The sequence below is a fragment of the Lagopus muta genome, chromosome 26 (assembly GCF_023343835.1).
Source record: "Lagopus muta isolate bLagMut1 chromosome 26, bLagMut1 primary, whole genome shotgun sequence".
NCBI lineage: Eukaryota > Metazoa > Chordata > Aves > Galliformes > Phasianidae > Lagopus > Lagopus muta.
The window spans coordinates 1,895,246-1,915,054 of NC_064458.1; the positions used below are offsets into that span (position 1 = coordinate 1,895,246).

The 19,809-nt window shown below is 52.2% G+C and overlaps 2 protein-coding genes across 5 annotated transcripts in view; one reads left to right on the plus strand and one right to left on the minus strand.

Annotated features, from left to right (window-relative positions):
* The window catches only part of STK11 (serine/threonine kinase 11), a 34,475-nt gene extending 23,233 nt beyond the window's left edge, over positions 1–11,242 (minus strand). For both annotated transcript variants that reach the window (XM_048927486.1, XM_048927487.1), the window contains exons 1-3: positions 9,667–11,242; positions 3,177–3,260; positions 315–404 (exon numbers count right to left, since the gene is read on the minus strand). In XM_048927486.1, coding sequence (XP_048783443.1) covers positions 315–404; positions 3,177–3,260; positions 9,667–9,956 — 464 coding nt within the window. In that variant the 5' untranslated portion in view covers positions 9,957–11,242. The remainder of the gene's footprint in view (positions 1–314; positions 405–3,176; positions 3,261–9,666) is intronic.
* A 3,222-nt stretch (positions 11,243–14,464) lies between these two features.
* Positions 14,465–19,809, plus strand: part of SBNO2 (strawberry notch homolog 2) — a 52,772-nt gene continuing 47,427 nt past the window's right edge. The window contains exon 1 of one of the 3 annotated variants that reach the window (XM_048927481.1): positions 14,465–14,571. The gene's annotated coding sequence lies outside the window, so the exon portion shown is untranslated. Of the gene's footprint in view, positions 14,572–15,664; positions 15,760–18,885; positions 18,981–19,809 lie in introns of those variants that run through there. The other 2 variants (XM_048927480.1, XM_048927479.1) reach the window with 2 other exon arrangements.

The following is a 19,809-nucleotide window of genomic DNA, read 5'->3' on the forward strand; positions in this document are numbered from 1 at the left end:
ACACCTTCCTCCACTGCACACATCTTAGCAGAATGACACAGGAAGGCCAGGAAAGGTTGTCATGCATCTCTTACAGCAAAAAGCAGCAAGAGTCAACAGAAAGATACTTTTCTTCCCAGAATCAAAGGGTTCTCTCTGCCATGGCTTCGTTAGGCTGTCATTTTTTCCCCCATGGCTGGAACAAACGGGCTCATTACACCAAGCTAGTTTCACTCAATGGGCAGCCAGCAGTGTAACAGAGCAGAGTGCACCCTTGAATTTAAGAGAGCAGCCATGAGAAGCTGATGCAGCCTAAGGAACAAACCTGTACTTACCCATGAGCCTGAAAAACTGGAAACCTCTTTTCTGGGACACTGTCCAGCATCTCCTGCATCCCACACACGCAGTACTCCATCACCATATACGTGAAATCAGTGTTAAGGAAGCTTCAGGGTAAGCTGCTTTCCAGGTGCTGCATGAGGACTGCAGCCCCGTGCCCTCATAGCTGGGACTTCAGTGAGCTCCTGTGCCCTTCTTCATTTCCCATCCCCAAAACAGCTGCTGCTCATCCCATCCTCACAGCAGCATTTCACTGGTAGGAAAGGATCCCTAGAAAGTTGGGAAGCTTTTTGGAAAACACCCAGATTAAGAAAACCTACAGGAGTGCCAAGAGCTGGTGGCACTTTTTAGTATTTGTTCTTTTCCAGCACGTTCCAGTTTTCATCTCCTTGCATTTCAATATTGGGGCCAAACAATGGAAGTGACAGAAGTGCCCAAAGCAATCATTGCTCTGCTCCCCTCTCCCAGGGCTTGGAAAGGCACAGTGCACACCGAGGGGCTGCGACAGACCCTGAGACATCTGGTGGGTTGGCAAGGCAGTGCAGCTCTGAGATGCAGAGTGCAGGCAGCCCATGTTCTCCAGTAACAACACATTTCTTCAGTCACTAATTAATCCTGGCAGATGCCTTCTTAACCTAAGCCCAAAATAAGTTGTTTATCTCCCAGGATGCTCTCAAGGCAAGAGAGGCTAAAGAGATGACCTGCATTTTAAGTGGGATCCAAGCTAGAAACTGCTGCCCTTTTGTACAACATCCCACCCAGCTCCAAGGCCGGGGCAAACACTGCATTAATGCTTGTGCCCCTATGTGAGCTGCTCTTCAGAGAGATGCTGAAGTGCTGTGGATTTTGTGATGGGCACAACGCCACCGGATTGATCAGTAAAGCAAAAACAGCAGCAAGAACCTAAATTTCATTCCTACAGGTTCTTACCCCAGTAGAAGGGTAGGGACTACGTGTATCACAGTGACATGGAAGATGGCAACTCTCCCATCTTCAAGAAAACAATACTAACAATGGATTATACAGACTAGCAGTCAGGAAATCAAGCTCACCTCTCATTCTTTCCAGAAAGAACCACCTGGCTTTGCTTTCATCACCTGCTTCTCACCCCCTCCTCTGCAGCTGCCCATTCCTGGCCAGTCAGCCAGACTCCAGCACAGACTTCCAGGCAGAGCAGATCTAGCACAGGTGCCCCAAGCACAGCTCTCATTCCTGCTCATCAATAGGGTTCAGCTCCCACACACAGCTGCACACACTGCTAACAGAAGCTGTCAAGTCAGGGTGCCAGCTGCAATGCTGCTTGTTCAACAGGGGTTATTTTCTGCCTGGATCAGCTCTCCATTCATCACCAGCTCTGCATTCCCAGCATCAGCAGGTCAGCAAATACTAAAGGTGTTGATATTTTCAATCCAGTCATCACAGCTTTCCTATTACCATGGAAATCTTTGAAGGCTTTGACTAGACAGACAGGCTGTTACAACACCACCTTCCTGAGAATAAGCACAGCTGAAGCCTGCACTCCTGTCAGCAGCACAACACTCAGGCAAGAACAGAATCCTCCCTTCCTTTAAGGACCAGTTTAAAATGCCACGTTGTTCATTCTGGAAATAAGGATTTTCCTTTTCTTTTTTTCCTCCCCTAAGTAACAAGGAAGGAAGCAAAACCACCCCTTCTAGCTGAGAGAGGTCAAAACTTTTCTGAATGACCATTCTGGGTTGTCATCACCCACTACGAACACACGAGGTCTCTCTTGGGCTCTTTTTCGACATGCTTCTCCGTTTGCATCCCAGCTTCTTAATTAAATGGTATCTTTCTGCAGACAGTAATTGAATTACAGTCCCTTCAGTCTGTTAAGGCTACAAAATACAAGTGAAAGTTGTCATGCTTTTTATATCAATGATTTGGTGGCAGGGTATTCGATCTAATTAAAGCACAAAATTAAATTACCCGTTTTTCTGAAGTACTGCAATTGCAAGGCAGCATTTGGAAAACACTGTCAAAAGAAGAGCAGCTATTTGTAACACAGACAACAGCAGATCAGCTCAGTAAGCTCACAGCCTGGTCCAAGGGCACTCACTGGAAACCCTCCAGCCACCCACCTGCATTTCCCTGCATTTCATTCATGTGTTAAGGCACAGCAGCACATCAGATATCTGAAAGACGTGCTGAGATCACAAGGCTCAGCTCCCAGAGCTGCACGTCTCACAGGAGCAATACAGCTTACAGCTCTTATCTGCAGGTCACTGCAAGCACTTCACAAGGGACGTTCACATGGACAGCAGAGCAGCAGGGCAGCAGCCCATCTCATCTCATACCACAGCACACAGCATGGCTGCCCCTGTGGGAGGCAGCACTGCTGGCACCCAGATGCCACAACACATAGATTTTTATTTTTCATTTTCTCCAAGGGTTAAAATAATAATAATGATAATTTACTGATCGTTGCTAAGGGCATAAAAGAAATAATAGACCAAAAAAATTGACTTTTTGCAAAACATAAACAGTAACAGGTCCATCCAACAGGTCCATTGAGCAGCAGCTCAAAGAGAGATCTGCAGCTGCTTTCATGCCTAAGTAGGGAAGGTCACACAACAAAACAGCCCTGGAGGGGCAGTTCTGTACTGCAGTCCTGTATGTGTAACCTGGGGACAATATTCCACACTGAAGTTGGGGAACTTTAAGAAAGCACTAAGAGTGGAAGCACTCCAGGCATGCAACAGGTTTAATGCTAGTGAAAGCAACTGTAAGTTTAAGGAACATTCAGAAGAGCCTCAACAAAAGCAGAACTACGGTGATTCAGCACTACAGTGGAAAATAACAAGAATTCAAACCTTCAAGTGCTGTGCTAAAAAGGATATATTTTCTGCTTCTCTTCATTGTATAACACATCCACCAACTGGATAACGTTTTTGTGCCGCAGTCGTCGCAGGAGCTGGATTTCCCTGCAGGAAAAGGAAAAACATCACGTTTTCAAAGCTTATTTCCTTGCTGTGGAATGAAACTAACGTTTCTAAATCGCATGGGTCGTTACACTTCTGTATTAGTGACTGTGTATTAGGGACTGATTTAGCTTCAACTGAAGGTTACCTCTCTACACTCCTATAGAAGGCTTCGTGTGCTCCTGAGCTCCAGGTTAGACCATAGCAATGTTCCCTGTGTGCTGGGTACAAGGAGAACCCTCCCCACTAACACCATGCAGCCCCAGGTTCCCCAGCCAGGGATCCTGCTCAGCAGAAGGCAGAAGATAAACTGCAAAACCCAGGGAAGATGCCTTGCTGCACCTTGGCAATGGAAACTGACCCCTGGCTGCCATCTCACATCCATTGTTCCGATCTTTGTCTCCTGGGATTTTGTACTCTGCCCCAAACCACCAGATTTCGGTACCTTTTACATTCAAGTCACCCTGCAGAACCCCAGTGCTGCCAGCTGTAAGGAGGAGAAACAGGAGGATCAGGCCAGGCAGGTCGGAGTGCTCTGGCTGGCAGTGCAGGCACTCAGCTCCGCTCTGCTGCTCCGCTCCAGGCAGCTGCTGAACCACACAGCAGCCCCTCTTCCTACCACTGCTGAGTCCCTTAGAAAAGCAGGGCCACGTTTACCAGCCTGCACTGCTGGAAGCAGCACTGCAAGGAACTCAGAGCATGGCTTCAGAAGGCAGAGCTCCTGCCCAAGCACACTGCATGGAGCTCAGAAAGCTCTGCTTGCACAATTAGACCACATCCAGTAACGAGCCACAACCAGCACAGGGACTTGGTGCTGCACCACGACTGATCAGCAAACCAGTAACAGCTCCTCCAAAGAGCTCATAAGATGCAGGACACAAGTTGGCTTGAATTAGGATAGCTGAACGGAAACCTGGAATAACAAGGCAAAGCTCAGAAGAGTGTTTAGTTTAAATGGCAGACAGATTTGCAAAGTGATGCAGCCACTCTAATTATAGTAATGACCAAAAGGCCGGAGTGGATTAAATTAGCATAGAGCTGCAGCCAGCATTAGCAGAGCTCTAAGAAGTTCCTGCATAATGAAGGGAGACGGCTGAGCTCAGAGCCAGCAAGGGGCAGAGCAAACACCCCTGTAAGTAGCACTGCTTCCTGCAAGGCAGAGAGCTTCCAATATTAGGAGCAGTTAAAATCCTCATCCCAGAGGCTCATTCCCTGCAACGCTGCTTGAAAGCTCAGACACCGATTCCTCCCACCTTTAAAAGCCTGATATATTTCATATTTCTGCCACTTCTTTCCCCCAGAAGGACACTGTGAACCACCAACCCCAAACAGCAGTGAAGCACAGCCACCTCTGGGGCAGGGGCCAAGCAGCCTGTTTCCCAGAGGAAAGATTACCTCTATTTTTAGTCCCTCTCGCATACTGGAAGGGCTGAGGGATGGAGGCAGCCTGGCCACAGCCACCTCCAATCCCATTTGGTTGCAGAATTTGTTGCTTAATTGGGACCTCGGTGCTTAATTTGCCAGAAGCTGCCTGTGTTTACCTCCCCCCCCAGCCAACCACAAAGAACAGCCCACCCTGCTGCTTTCTTTGCACTGTGATGTTTCAGTGACAGTGCAGGGAAGGAGACCCGTGTGCCTGCAGCTCATCCACGTTTTCAGGGCCTCTCCAGCTGTTGCAACTTCATCTCCTTGTACCTTCTGAAAAGCAACATGAAATTTCAATTGTAAGCCTTGTTTTTGCAGTCGGATCTCCCCCAGCGGAGGGAAGGGCTCTTGGTCTGAAGCAGAGCCAGGTGCTTGGGTGCTTCACCACTCTGCACAGAGCCAGGAGGATGGCAGAAGAAAAACCAAACCTAACACAACCGATGGACTTTGTCAGACCACTGTATTTTTTTACTGAAAGGAATGAGAAATAAACCTGCTTCCCTAGCAGCTGTTATTAGATTGGTAATATCATGAGGACTGCAAGCTTTCCTACATTTTCATTATGTTTTAATGATTCTACCAGAAACATTGAACAAGAGAGATGGCGAAATGAGTGCAGCAGTGCTCCCACAGTTACCTGCACCCACAAAAAGGAGCAAGCCCAACTCCTAGAGAGGCCTCTGCTTTGAGGCCATCACTGCTGTACCCACTCACCTCACACTACCGTGTGGCTGCAACAATCTGCAATCCATGCAACTTTGTTCTACTTCTCCAGAGCACGAAGCCCCCTGGCGTACAGCAGGACAGACTGCTGGAACACAGACCCTGATTCAAACCATGAGCATCCTGGAGCAGGGAGGAGAGATCCCCTACATGGAAGGCTTCTGCGCACTGCCAGACGCACTGAGCTCATCCAGACAGACGGAGCCTCACCTCCTTGCTTTGGCAAACAGCAGGGCCTGCTGCTGCCGCTGCCAGAACAAAGCTGCTGCTCATCCTGCATGCTTGGAAGGTGCTGAGAACCCAGCAGTGCCCCTGCATGGAAACCACTGAAGCATCAGGATTCAGCCTTTGTTCCACTGAAGGTTTTTTTTTTTTAAACAATTCACAAACTCATAAAGAAATCCTTATCCACAAAGGCAAGACAGCACTCACACCCTTTAGAACTACGTTACCTACTCCCCAGTACAAGGTTTTCAGAAGAATTGCCTTCCAGAGGAAAGATGCAGCACAGCCGATCCGAGCTGATGGCCCACCGGGCTCTGCCTGAAGGTGCCTGAAGGTGCTTGAAGGTGCCTGAAGGTGCATTCCCTTCCTTGGTTCATCAGGCTCCTCCACAGGTGCAAGCTGGTAGGATTTCCACTGGTGGATCCTTTCCAGGCAAACCGAGCTTCCCAGAAGCACAGGCTCACAGCAGGTCTGAGCCAGGCAGCTCTCAGTGCCCACCTCAAGGCTCCACACCAAGCACGGCGCTCCTAAGCTGTGGGTGAGCACAGCGCTGTGCCACCTCCCCCGTTGGATGGGCAGGCTGGGATGAAGTCAGCCCCAGGCCATGCTGGCCTCCAGCACGCACCCTGCAGCTCACAGCAAGCCCTTCCTTCAGCAGCGCTCTCAATTTGCAGGCCCACGTAGCGAATCCCCAAATTACAGGCCTGCTGCACATTTTCAGCCTCAGAAGAATTCTAATGAGCATATATTCAAATCTAAGTAATCACCGAGCAGGGTAAGTACAGTACAAGACACTTGGGATATGCACAGAAAGTCCCAAACACTTAATTAAAATGGGAGGCTATTAGCACGCAGTTTTATTAAATTTGTGCTGCTAGAGACAAACACTCCTCCAAATCTTCCTTCATCTTTTTGGCAATCCCACTGAACTCCTTCCTGGCATGGAGTGGAAGCAGCAACTAGCCACAGCACCAATTGGTTGACCAAAGCACCCCAGCCTCCCTCTGCAGGGACTCGGAGCACACAGAGCTCCCCACTCTGACTTAGGAGATGCATCTCACTCCATTGTGAGCACTGAGGGCTTACAGAGCTCCTATGGGCCCACCTCTCAGGAGCAGAACTTGATTATCTGTGGGGCTGGAGAAGAATCATCCCACCTGCTAAGATCACCCTACCGTGCATTTCAGCCCCAACCCTGTCACTGCACAATGAGAGCCACATCTCCAGCCCAGGCTGCAATGCCTGCCCTGTGTGCCCAGTCTGGGTGCAGACCTGTCCCACCCCCAGGCTGCACATCACTCCCTGCTCATCACTGCTCCCTGTGTATTACTTGCTTGTGTAATTACCCAAGAGCTGACAGTCCAGGAACTGTTCTCTAGGGAATTTCTTGGACAACACACTGTTAACAGGAGCTTCGCCTTCACCGCTGCAGCAGCACTGAGGCATCCTGTGATAACTGGATGGGGCACGAGGCCATTATTCTAAATCAATTACATCTCTGCCATACAAACCAAGCCACCATGCAGCAAAGAGTGACACCTGCGAGAAACCGAGGTGGGAGATCAGACTGCTGGAGGAACAAGCTCCATCTTCACAGTTAAGAAAGAAGAAGAAAAGGACAACGAGGTATTTTGAGACTGAAATAGCACAGCCACTCAGCCCCAGTGCCAGGGCGCTCCAACACGTTAGCAGCACAATGTGAAATGAACCACAGAGAGGAGGATCTGCTTCAGATGCGACTCTGGGACCTGCAGCAAAGCAAACGACTCGGCTGAGGGTTCAGGAGTCCCCTCTCATCCACCTCACACAGCCAGAGAGCAGCTGCCTGCACCCTGCCCTGGCAGAACCCCCTGCCTGCACGCAGCGCTGGGCTGCTGGCAAGGCAGCGAGCACAGAGCAGTGCTTCCATGCCAGGGATGGGAGAGGAGATTTCTCATCTCAAAGGACACCAGCTGAAGTCAGGACGTTTGCAAAGCTTACACAGCTCGTCACAATCGTATCTGACACGCACCGTGCTGCAGACACCCTGCTGCAGATAAGGACAGCAGCAGGACTGCAAGTATCACTCGCTAACAGGCATTACGTATTTACTAACGAGTGAAGTAACGAGTAACTTCCAACACAGAACGGGGACAGAATGGTGCTGTTTGGTTCTACGGTCTGGTTTTTATTTATTACACGCCAGCAGCTCGCAGGGTGTAAAGCACTCAGTAAAGCTGTTCAAACGCAGCTGAAGAAAGCCAAACACCAACGGTGCGTGGCCAAGCAGCGTGACATTAAAAGGGATCACACAGTGCTTTCCAGCACTACCTGGAAATCAAGCTTACCGTGGTCACACGTGTTGTTAAATGCCACCATGTGCTCCCCCCACCCAACTGACAGGGCAGACCAGAAGGGTTTGATGCCTGATCAGCAGCTCCATTCAAACAGGAGATGGTTCTCCCTGCCTGTTGCAGCAGGGCTGGATGGTTCTGATTTGCTCAGAGTTGTGTTGCAGGGGGGTAATGGCAAAAACACAGCATTTTGTCTTTTAAAAATCACCACTGACCACGCAGATAATGAATGGGTGGCCTAAGAGAAGGGCAAGGTGACAAGAATAGGAACTTGAGCCCAAGTAAGCCCTCATTAGGAGGCAACACTGAAAACCTGCCTCCGTGCTTTGAAACAAGCAAGGCTGAGCCAGAAAAACATCCACGACCAAACAGAGCAAAACTCAGTCTGCTTCACTAACTAACCCTAATGAAGGCAAGTCAGACATCAGACAGGCTCCAAAACTTTTACAGGGTTCACTTTGGGACTCAGCACCATCCCCACAGTTCTGCCATCTCCCCTGGTATCTGGGAGCCTGGCTTCACCACCAGGGAGAAAAAAATTGAAGTAAAAAAGAAACCACCTTCCTCTTCTCAGCAGAGCTGTTGATAGAAGTGAAGGGGCAGGGATGGAGCAGGGCGCCCAAGCCTCTACCAGAAAAACAAGAAACATTTTTATTACACATTAACCAGCAGTTCACTCTTATTCTGAACTCGAGCCAGCAAAGGGAGGTCCCAGCACCGAGCCCTGCGCCTGTTTTGTCACCATGCCTGGCACTGAAGGTTAGAAGGCAAACCCCAGGAGCTGACACGAGGTACAGGACGTGAAGTATCTCACAGCTGAGCTCACGGACTCGAACCAAACTGAGACACAGAAACAAGACTCTGCTGGGTCAGGGCGCTGCGCTCAGCACGTCGCAGCTCAGGGCGCAACACAAGAGCCCTCTAAACACCCCCAGCCCTCCCTCCTGCGAGGAGATAAGCCCCGTGCAAACTGCAGGAGGGCTCTCCCCTCCCAGCAGATAAACAGCCACCTCTCGGGGCTGTAACAAACAGCTTGCTGTGGGAAAAAGGCTGTGAGGTCTTGGAGTGCAGGGCACAATGCTGCTGAAAGGGAAAGTTCCACCTAACGAGTCCCGCAAATGAAGCATAACGCTAGGCTGCTCCCCACAGAATGTTTTAATTAGTTACTTGTGCCCTGATTAATCAGTATGTAACCGGCACTTGGAAAACCTTCCAAGCACAGATCTTGAGTCACTGAAAAGAGGTTGACAGCCCTTGTCTCTATTTTACAGCTGCAGAAATGAACTGAAAAGAGCCTTGAATTGCTTCCTAAAGTCATTAGCCGGAAGAGAATCCAAGAATAAAACCCAAGGCTTGCTATGCCCCCAACGCATGGGATCGCATCCCAGCACTGACGTGGGTGGCAGCAATCACTGCCTGAAGAGTTTGAGAGCACACAGCCACGGCCCAGTGCTGCTGCACTCCCATTCAGCTGAAGGAGCCCTTGAAGCTGAGCTCTCTGCCCCTGTCCCAGCCAGGACAAGGTTAGGAGCTCTACAGCCACGCAGCTGAGGATGGAGAGCATTCCTTAATACCTACACCTTGCCAAGCATTTCCAAAACACAAAGCTACGTGGTTAGTTCAAACGATGCAGAACTTCAGCTGGAAAATAAAGACCAAAGTTTAACCCCCTCGCTTCCCAGCTACCAGAAGCATTTACTCACTTTTTCACGTTTGCCTCCCCGTTGGGAATTCTGCGTAGCTTCTTCTTCTTCAGAATTTTCACAGCTCTCCTACAGAGGGTTTCAGAGTCCAGCATCTCCTTCACTTTGCCATAAGATCCTTCTCCAAGCAAGTCTCCCATCAAGTACTTGCCGATGAGCTTGGCCCTTTTCCGCCGTGGCTGGTAGATGACTTCAGTAGAGTCGATGCGATGGATAAAAGTGTCCATCCCCACAGACATCAGCTCGCTCTCTCCAAACATACCCAGCTGCTGAGGCTCCTGCATATCCATCCTGGATTAAGTTCCTTAACCTGTCTTCCTTAAGCGCTCAGGGTTTTAATCCTGTTTGTTTGTTTCCAACACTCCCTTTTACTCCTTCTTGAAAAAAAACATCCAGAAGATTGTACAAACATTAATTAAAAAAAAACAAAACGAGAAAACAAAACAAACTACGAGCTGCTTCCAGCTCAAGTGGATGCTAAAAGATCCAGGTCTGCTCCAGTAACGCGTCTCTTAAGAAGAATATATAGCTCTGACCAGACACAATCAGGTTGGGACTCGCTTTTGCTCCTGGCCTGGTCCCACCTCTAGGGTTCTTTCAAGTCACCTCGGCCTTTCGCTTGGCCCAGTTTGTGAAGGTAAGTGCTAGGTCATCCTGGGGACCTCAGATCGTCACATAAAACAGACCACTGCCAAGTCTCGTTCGTGGCTTTCCATTCCCAGCACAGCACAGGCACCAGCTCCCAGCAGGATGGTGGGGGAAGCACTCCTGCCCTGCAGCCTTCACCTTCCGAGCACTAGAGCAGACGTTGGGGCTTTTTTCAGCCGTTTGGAAGCTGGAACCAGGTTTCTTTGAAAGAGTTTTCAGAAACAATTCTAATTTCTTCGCTTTTCACGCCTACAAAAGTTTGAGGCCTTCGGTGCCTATTGAGATCTCCCAGGGGCATCCTTCAGCCACCTGGATTGCGCCTGGCACATGATGTGTCACCGCTGCTGTTCCCAGGCTCAGCGGGCGTTGGACAGCCAAACCCCACCGGCAGAAAGCCAAACCCCGGAGCTGCACTGGCACAACGAGGTGCGGGACGGCTCAAGAGGCAGCAAACCCCTGCGCCGGGTGCTCCCAGCGCCCCATTCCCTGCCCAAAGGAAGGAGATCCGGGTAGAGGGACGGACTCTTCACGGGCCACTCCACAGGTATCGGCAGGGCCGGAGGAACAGAGCAGAGCCTCCGAGAACAGGGAAGGAGGGAGGCGGGAGCCGAACGCTCTGCACGCTGCCGGGCCGCGGGGCTGAGGGGACGCTGCCGCCGGGGACCGGGCCCCACGAGCGGCCCAGGGAAGGCCCTTCCCCGTGCGCCGGGGCCGCTCCCTCAGCGCCGGGCCCCGCGCTGCGCCGCCGACACGGGGAACGGAGCGGGGAGCCCGGCGGCCTCGTCCTCCCTCCCCGCTCCCGGGCCTCGGACCGGGCCGGGCCCCGGCACCGCGCTCCCCTGGCGTCCACCCGTCTCAGAGGAATCTCCAACGGCCACCGTCCCCGCTCTGCCCTCGCGGACTCGCCTCAGGGCCCGCTCCAGCCGAACCGCGCCCCTTTACCCCCTCCGCCGCCGCCGCAGCGCGCACGCCGCCGCCATTTTGTTTACCTCCCGCCCCCGCCCGGCCCCGCCGCGCTCCCGCCGTTGCCCCCCCCCCCGGGCCTTGCGCCTCCCTGGCGACCGACGTCCGCGCCGATTGGCTTCCGCGCCGGCCCCGCCCCCGAGAGCTCGTTCTCTGATTGGCTGCGGTCCTGCCACGAGGAGGCGGGGCCGGCCCAGCGGCTTTCGCTTCCGGTTGGCTCGCGGAGTTTCCAGCCCGCCCTTTCACTCGGGTAGAGGGAAGCGCGTCGTGATAGGCTGAGGGAGCTGTCCGTCAGTGCTGTCGGCAGTAGGGGGCAAAGGGCAAAGGGCGAAGGGCGAAGGGAAGTGGTTGCCATGGAGACGGGTGGAGGAGGGAGTGGCGCCGCACATTGGGCCTGGGCCTGGACCGCCGCGCCCTGGTCGTTCCGGGCGGGGCCTGCTGTGCAGCCCGTCCTTAGCGTTGCACAAACGCTCCGGAACCACAGCCCGTCTTTTCTCCTGATCCCTACGTTCGGTGCTAAACGTAACGCGCTAAACCCCTGCCGTGCGTGCAGGAATTCTGTCAGCAGAAGAGGCCCCTCCTCCCCCGCCGTGCCGCCCTCACGCACTGCCGCCATCGGCCGCCACGGGCCGTTCTGCCAACCCCTGGTGAACACCGAGAAGTCCGGCACCCATCAGGCAGTCTCAACGTGGACTCTGTGCTCTTGGACATTAACAAATAGCAGATGGTAAACAGCTCAGTGCTGCCTTTATCTGTAGCCCTCAGAGGTGAAGCAGGGAATCAGCAGCCCTGAAATGAGGCCAGCATTGGGCTGGAGGGCAGCAGCTGCTTTCTGCTGTGTGCTGTCACTGTGCTACAGTCCTCTGCTTCTGGCCAGAAACAAAGACAGGAGAGGTTTGGATGAGTCAGAGGAGGTTCATGTGTATGGCAGCGTCCTCCAGGTGTCCACCTGGCTGCTGGAGGAGGACCCGGACAATGAGTCTCCCACACTGTTAAACCACGCAGTTCACCACACATCTGTCCTCCCCAACTGTCTGTCCTGACATTCTTGGGACAGAGGTGCTGTTAGTGCTGCTGTGCTTGGCTGTGTTCTCATTGCATCACTCCTTCACACCCTATCCTGACCTTTTGGCCATTTTCTCCTCTTGCAAGGATGTTACCGCCTTTCTCCTTGCTGGATCCCAGCAGCAGCATCTCAAGAGCACCACAGAGCGGCAAGAGCTGCCACCTCCTGGCCGAGCTCGTGGGCCTGCAGGGCCCAGTGAGTCCAGCTTCAGCTTCCTCATGCCTGTGTCCCCACCTGTCCTTGCTCTGAGGCCCCTCGCATCCAAGAGCCCTGCAGAGCCTACCTTCACTCAGTTCACTCAGCCACTCCCAGAGGCTCTGTCCTGGAAATGGCATCACCTCCAGCTGTTGCCATCTGCTTTTGGACAGTGTTAGAAAAAAAGTGCAGAAACCATTGGAAAAAGCTTTTCCAATATGACCCGTATAGTGGTTCCCTTGGGGTAAGTTGAGATTTTTGTTTGTTGGTAGAAGTTGACATTTTTGTTCTTCTGAGTTTTGCACTAAGGGGTATTTTAACCCCTTCTTCTGGAAGTGATTAAGCTCCATAGAAATCTCTATTTTCATTTAAAAAATAAGAGCAGCCTGCCAGCATACATGGCCATACACACAAGCGAGCTCAGTGAACACCACAAGAAGAGCAAAGAGGGAAACCAGCAAGGTAGCACTGGGCTCCATGAGCCCCTCTCCATCTCTGGGCAGCAGGAGCTCAGGGCTGAGGACAAGAGACTGAGACAGGATCAGAGAACGCCTGCACAGAAGGAGGCACAGCTGCCCCAGGACCAACAGCTCTGCATTCTCCCTGCCTCAGGGCCCTGTAACACTGTGTTTGTCTCTGCTCCCTTATAGGCTTCTCTCATGATAGTGCCTGGCCACATGTGATTTACTTCGATCTTGGCACAGAGTCCAAAGTGCTGGAAAGCGATCACCCAAATTCTGGTAAGTGCTGTGCTTCCCCTTCCCAAGAGGGCCGGGTTCCCAGCAGCACAAGGGCAGGATTGATTGGAAAACATCCACACAAAAGAACCCCAGATAGGAGCAGCTCCCACTGCCTCCTTTGCAGCTCCTACTGGGCTGCATCAGCTGCGCTCTGCTCCCAGGAGGTGACACTCCAAGAAGGGGCTCCTCAGGACTGAGGGGGCTTTACAGATCCCTCTGATGGTCTGGCACACACCAGCCCACACCCCCAGAGCTGTGACTCCATTCTCCCCCCCTGTGCTGTCCCTTGTTAAAGCTGTAGGGCAGCATGGGCCCAGCTGGGTCCAGGGTACCCCAACCCAGTGGAAAGTCAGGGGATTTCCAGGCTGTGGGAAGAAACAGGAACTCAGTGCACGTAATATGTCCAAACACCCTGACATGGCCGCAGCAACGACCCTGTAGCATGCTTGCAAGCCAGCACTTCTGGATCAGGGCCCTGATGTTCGTGTCTCTGATCCTGCTCCCCCAGGACCTGCTGTCCCCCAGAGGTCCAGCTGCCTGGGAAAGGCTTCTTCTGGGGAAGGCAGAGCACTTCCCAGGGATGCTGCTTGGGATCATAGACAAAGGTGCTTGGCACAAAGCCCATCACTGACTGCAGCAGGGGCTGTGCTGCAGCCTCAAGCTCACGGGGGGCTTTCCTTTGTGGTGCTGCTGTCTCCTCGTGCAGCAACAACACTCATCCCAGCACAACCTCACGGAGGCATGTGCGAGTCCTTCCCTTCCTAATCCAGAGGCAGTCATTAGGATAGAGGCTTTCAGTGCTCCCTTGCTCCTGAGGAAGCTTTTAGGGGTTGGGAGGGGTCTGCAGGGTCATCAGGTTCATGTCTGAAGTGGGAACTGGGGTGAGAAGTGGAAAGGAGGCGAGCGCTGTGTCATGGCGCCGACTGCTGGGATGGCACTGATCACAGGAGGAGGCTGGAGGGATCTGTGCTGGTTCTTCCTGTGTTTGCTTTGTTCACAGTTGTATCATACTAAACAAATAATTCTAGGGGATTTTAAGACATAGAAATGCATGACTGTAGGGCAATTGTTGAGTCCCAGCCTGAACCATTGATTGAGCACCCAGGGAAAAGACCCAGTCAGCCCCGAGAGCACAGGTGAAGGCAATTCATCTGTGCAACCCAGAAGGGCTGGAGCCTGACTGTACCTCTCTTAGACCCCATTTAAGGGCTGACTGCCCCAGGAAAGGATTTCTTCCTAGAGATCCCTTCTTGGTGAAGTTTTCCCCTATGAACCTAGAATCTTGTCATGCAGGTGAGCAATTTTCTTCCCATTCTTTATAGCACCTTTCTGTTTTGCTGGTCCTTTCATCATCACACCTTTGTTGTAATGCCTTTCCCGTTGTACTGATCTGTCCAATTGCTACAGCAACTAATGGAGCTACAGCAGTTGTTCTCATGGAGCCCATGTCCTCAAGGGAACAAGCAGAGCACTGCAGGGCAGTGCTACCTGTAGGAGGTACTTTGGTGCTACTTTGGTGCCTGCGGCAGCATGGGGTGAGTCAGAGCAGGAGGAGGTGTTCAAGGTGTGACTTGAGAGTCAGAATCTCTCATGTTAAGCTCTGGAGAATGGATATTTAAAAACAAAACAACACAAATGTGACACAACTGCCTTGATTAATGCACACAGGTGAATGAAGTGTTCTGAGAGCAGTGCATGTTAACAACAAGAGCCCAAATGTGACATTTATGTCTGAGCAGAACAAAGAGAACAGCCGTTGGGCTGGGCTGGGCAAGGCTAAGGCCACATCCCCAGCTGTGGTGTCTCAGGGTGCATGCTCAGGGGCTGCTCTGCTCCCTATGTGGCAGGAGCACAGCACTCAGAGGCTGCAGATAGAGGCGGCTCTGCTCTGCTGGCAGCTCCCTTCTGGGAATCAGCCGGACACAGCCCTGCTCTGCTGAAGATGCCAACACAAAAATAGCCTTATCTGGAGTGTTTCTTTACGTGACCCCGTGGGGACTTTTGTTCTCGTTGTCCTGGGACTGAACCGGGGCAAAGATCCAACAGAAACAATTAAAAAAAGCTTTAGGAACGGGCGGGAGGCGTCAGGCAGCCTGGGGGAGTGGGGGGGGGGGGCGCAGAGCCGCTCCTCCCTCGGGGCTGCGGCGCTCCCGGGGTTCAGCACTTCACCTCTCCGCTGTCCCACAGCGCGCGACAGCCGCCCCCATCCCCACCTCGCAGGTGGGAGTAGCGGGGCGAAGGAGGAAGACCCCCGCGGTCTCCGGGAGGCGACCGGCCGGCCCACAGCAGCTCCACGTGCCCGGCCATGCCTGCGCAGCCCGGGACCGCCGCCTCGCCCTGCGGAACTTCCGCCTTCCAGGGGTGGTGCCCTCCGCCCACTTCCGCCCGGAAGTCCGTGTCCCTCCCCCAAAATGGCGGCCTCTGAGGGCGAGCCAGAAGGCGGCGGTGGTCGCCGGGCGGGAGCCTGAGACTCCCGCGCAGGTAAGGGCTGGGGGCACGGGGCGGGGGCTGGCTCTTTGTGGAGCTCCGGTTCTCGGCGGGTGGAGGCCTTCGGTATTGAGGGGCATTGCGGGAGTGCGGGCTGCTTCCTCCGCTCCCTTCTGGCGGGCGCTGGTCCGTGTCCGGCGGGTCGGATGTGAGGGGGAAGTCCTCCCCTGGGAGCTGGTGAGGCTCCGACACCGCCCGGAGCTGCGCTGTCCCATCCCTGGCGGTGCCCAAGGCCGTGGGTGGGGCCTGGGCAGCCCGAACTGGTAGGGAGCGCCCAGCCCACGGCTGAGGGGGTCTGCAGGGGCCCTTCCGACCGCTCCTCGGTTCTGTGAGAGGCGAAGGGGCCTCGGAGTGCTTTGTGGGTTGGTGTTTTACAGTAGCAGTCTCCCTTCCAAAGCGAAAGCCGGCCCTGTCACTTTATGCAGCCCGGTGCTGAGGATCGAGCCGTGCTGTGCGGAGGCTGAGTTCTCACTTCTACACTTTGTTCAGACACTTTTGAGTCGATACTTAAAAACCATCAGCACAGCCTCGAAGCCCGTGTCTGCCTGTTGTGGTGCGGTTCTTAATTGCCCTATTAAGAGCCTTTGAAGGGTAGAACTTGACTTTTAACTCCGGTGCTGTTAGCAGTCACCTGCAGTACCCAGTTCTTAACATAATTAATTACTGATGCAGTGTTGGAGAAGGGATGCTTTCAGGCATTCCCAAATGTCCCTGGTGGGCAGTGCTGAAGCTAGTGGAGCCATCATTGGCACCTGAAGGTTGCTGTCTAATTTGGAGTGGTGTTTTTTATCTGATTGTTTCATGCAATGGCTGGGATGGCTGACTGGTGCTGATAAAGAGGAGTGCATTTACCCACCTGTTTTCTCTGGTAGTGTTTTTCCTCCTCTAGGAATTGCTTGTGCAGGGCTTTCGGGTGGGTGAAAGTGAAACTATGCTTTGTCAAGCAGATGTGATGGTAAACCCACAGAGCCAGACAGAAGATAGCAGAGCCAGGGAATTCTACAACACTTTCCTTTCATGTTTAGTTCTTAATTTGATTCTTTACCCTGGAACAGGAATGGTGCAGCCAAGTGTCACACTTCATCACGTGTCACACATGGGACAGATGCATCTGCCAAGCTGGGTGCTCAATGAAAAGCACAGCCTTGCTCACTGCAGACTGTTGTTTTTTTTAACACTGAAGCATACATGGACTGAATTTTCCTTTTAATTTATTTATTTTACTTTTAATTTTGTGTTTAAAATAGCGACCCCGTGGTTTGTTTGAGGGTTGTGTTTCCTGACTGAATGGGCCTTTTTAATGTTTAAGTTACAGAGCTCTGAAATGGGGGGTTTATAATGAAAATGCTGACACAGGTTTCAAGCTTTTTGAACAGTGACACTGTATTAAAGAGCCAACTGTGCAGCCACTGAATGCTGCACTGTGACTCTCGGTCGTGAGAGCCTGGATCTCTCTGGAAAGCAGTATAGGCTTAATTAGGAGTTTTATATTCTCCTGAAACACTTTCTCAGCTTGAAACTCTTCAGTCATTTTTGGTAACACGATCAAGATTTGTAAACATAGAGCTATGAAAGAGGCCAACACATGCCTCTTTCACAGCGTGCTGAGCCTGCCTGAAGGCTGTCTGGTTAGGACTGCTGCTATGGGCTTGTGATCAGCAGAGAAGCAGGCTTTGATGTCCTGGGGTGTTTTCTCAGCAGTGTGTGAAGCAGAATACTCATAGCCTGTGTGGTAGCACTGCACAGGGTCTCAGGACCTGCTCAGCTCATACAAAGTGTTTCTTGCAGAGCTTCTCTTGGGATTATCTCAAAAACAGTGGGCAGAGGCGAAGCGTAGAGGATCCTGGAGGTCGCGTTCCTTGGCTTTAAACCTTAGTCAGCTGTGTGCTTTCTGCTCTTCTTTCCCTTTAATTAACCAGCATTATGGCACAGTTTTGCCTTGCAGGTGTGTTCTGAGGCTGGCTCCAGGAGCGTGTGCGTGGCTGAGCCTGGTGCTGCTCTGTGTGCTCCTGTCTGAGCTGCTCCAGCCTCAGCTCTGGCACGTTCTCAGTCTGGGAGCTTTCAACTGCCTAATATTCATCCACGAAAATAGAAGGAACGGCACACTGGGGCAAATGCCAGCATCAGGGCTCCCAGTTGACTTTTTCCTCCTCTTTCATTAGTTAGGTTTATGTTTCTGTGCTTTTCTTTTGAGGATTAAGGCCATCGTGACTCTTGCCGGTATCCAAACAGCGCCGAGGAGCATCTGAACGATGGGCAGCGTGAGCCTGGAGCCACGGCCTCGGCTGCTGGGAGTGCTGTGTGGCACTGACCCTCCTGGGAGTGAGGGGGGCTCTGTGGAGCTGGGTGGGAGCCCCTGTCAGTGCAGTTCCCCTCTCTGTGCATGGAGGCCCTCAGAGCTATGAGGCACTTCCTCACTCGTGGTGTGACTGTTTCCATGGCAGACCCGTGTGGCATAAATATTGCTGCTGTGCTCTTCTCTTCACACCCACTGTAACGACACTTTTGCTCTGGAGAGTTCCTGATAGGGCTTAATTTCACAGGCATCTCAGATAAACTCCCTGGTTGCAGGCTGCGTGTGGGGAAATAGCAGAGCTTTGTCTGGCTGCAGGCTGTCAGCATGGCTTTTGGTGTGGATTAATGTGAAGTGCTGCAGAGCCACGAGGAGGATGTTATTTTTTTGCAAGAAGCTTGTGCTGATTTTACTTGATGTTTGTGTATTGCGATTACAAACAACTAAACTGTTGCTTTGTGTGCAGTGAGAACGGTGCATCTTTTGGAGAGGGATTCCTTCAGTGTCCTCCAGCAAGTCAGATTCTATCCTGACTTTATTGGCTGCTCTTCTTGTTCTGAGTGCCTGTGCTGCAGTCTGTGCCCCTGACTGGTCTGTATGCTGGTTTTCAGCTTTTATTTTTTCCCTGGTACTTGTAATAAAGGTTTCCTATGTGCTAATTTAAACCTGCCTTCAGCCTACCTGCATGGGACAGTCTGTATTCTGCTGAGATTGCTTCCTGCCCAAAAGTGTCTTTGATTTGCAGTTTTTCTCTGCGTGGCCTTAACTTGAAACCAGGAGGGCCTGGCACTGCTGGGAAGGCAGAGCTCTTGCTGATCTGGGAGGACAATTTATCTCCTTTGCGTGCACCACTGTGTATCTTGGATGGATCTGGCAAGAAGCTTCAGAATGATCTCAGCTCTTCTCTTTGTTTACAGACGATGTAAGTCCAGCAGTTAATCTGTCCGTTTGTTTTCAGTCACCGCAGTTTGCTGTTGGCTGGCATAGCCCTGCTGAGCAGTGAGCTTATCCCTGTTCCCTTCTGTCTCACTCCCAAGCCTGGTGGTGCTGTGTGCACAGGATGTGGAGCTCAGTGTGCAGAGCAGATGCACCCAACGTGCATTCTTTCTAGCTGAAAGCATTCAGGAGATGAAGGTGACTGAAGTGCTGGGTTAGCATGCCCTCGAGTGGCTCCACTTTCATCACAGATGCGTATTATTGTTATTACTTATATCTAGATTGATGTTATCCTGTGCTGTTGTATCTGAACTGAGCTGTGCTCCTCACCAGCCTGAGGATAAAGTTTTCTTTCTTCTCCTGTAACTTCCTAATGTTACTTGAAAGATGTTTGCATCAGGCTCATTTTCTTTCATGCTTTCTAATGCGTGAGGTTGAAGACGTGCTGGGCTGACCCTGACTTTTCCTCCTTGGTTTTCCATAGTGTGAGTCCCTGCTGGGGATGGGGCTCTGATTCAAAGCCTCCTTCCTCATTGCTCAAGGCAAAATGTTCAGCCTAAACTGTCCAAAAATATGGCAAGAAGAAGTGTTAAAGAGGAACTTGAAGCTGCCTCGGTCATTGAGACCTACAATCACTTTTTGTGTTGCGTGGTGCTCAGTTCCCATTTCTGAGGGCAGTTTGTGTTCCAGCTGTGCTCCTGGGGAGCCACACAGGTGGAGCAGAGTGCTGGGCTCTGTGTGCATCAGGAGAGGAGCAGGATTGTGTTTCAGAGCCCCCTCTCTCGTTACAGATACACGGTAACTCAATGCTCGGC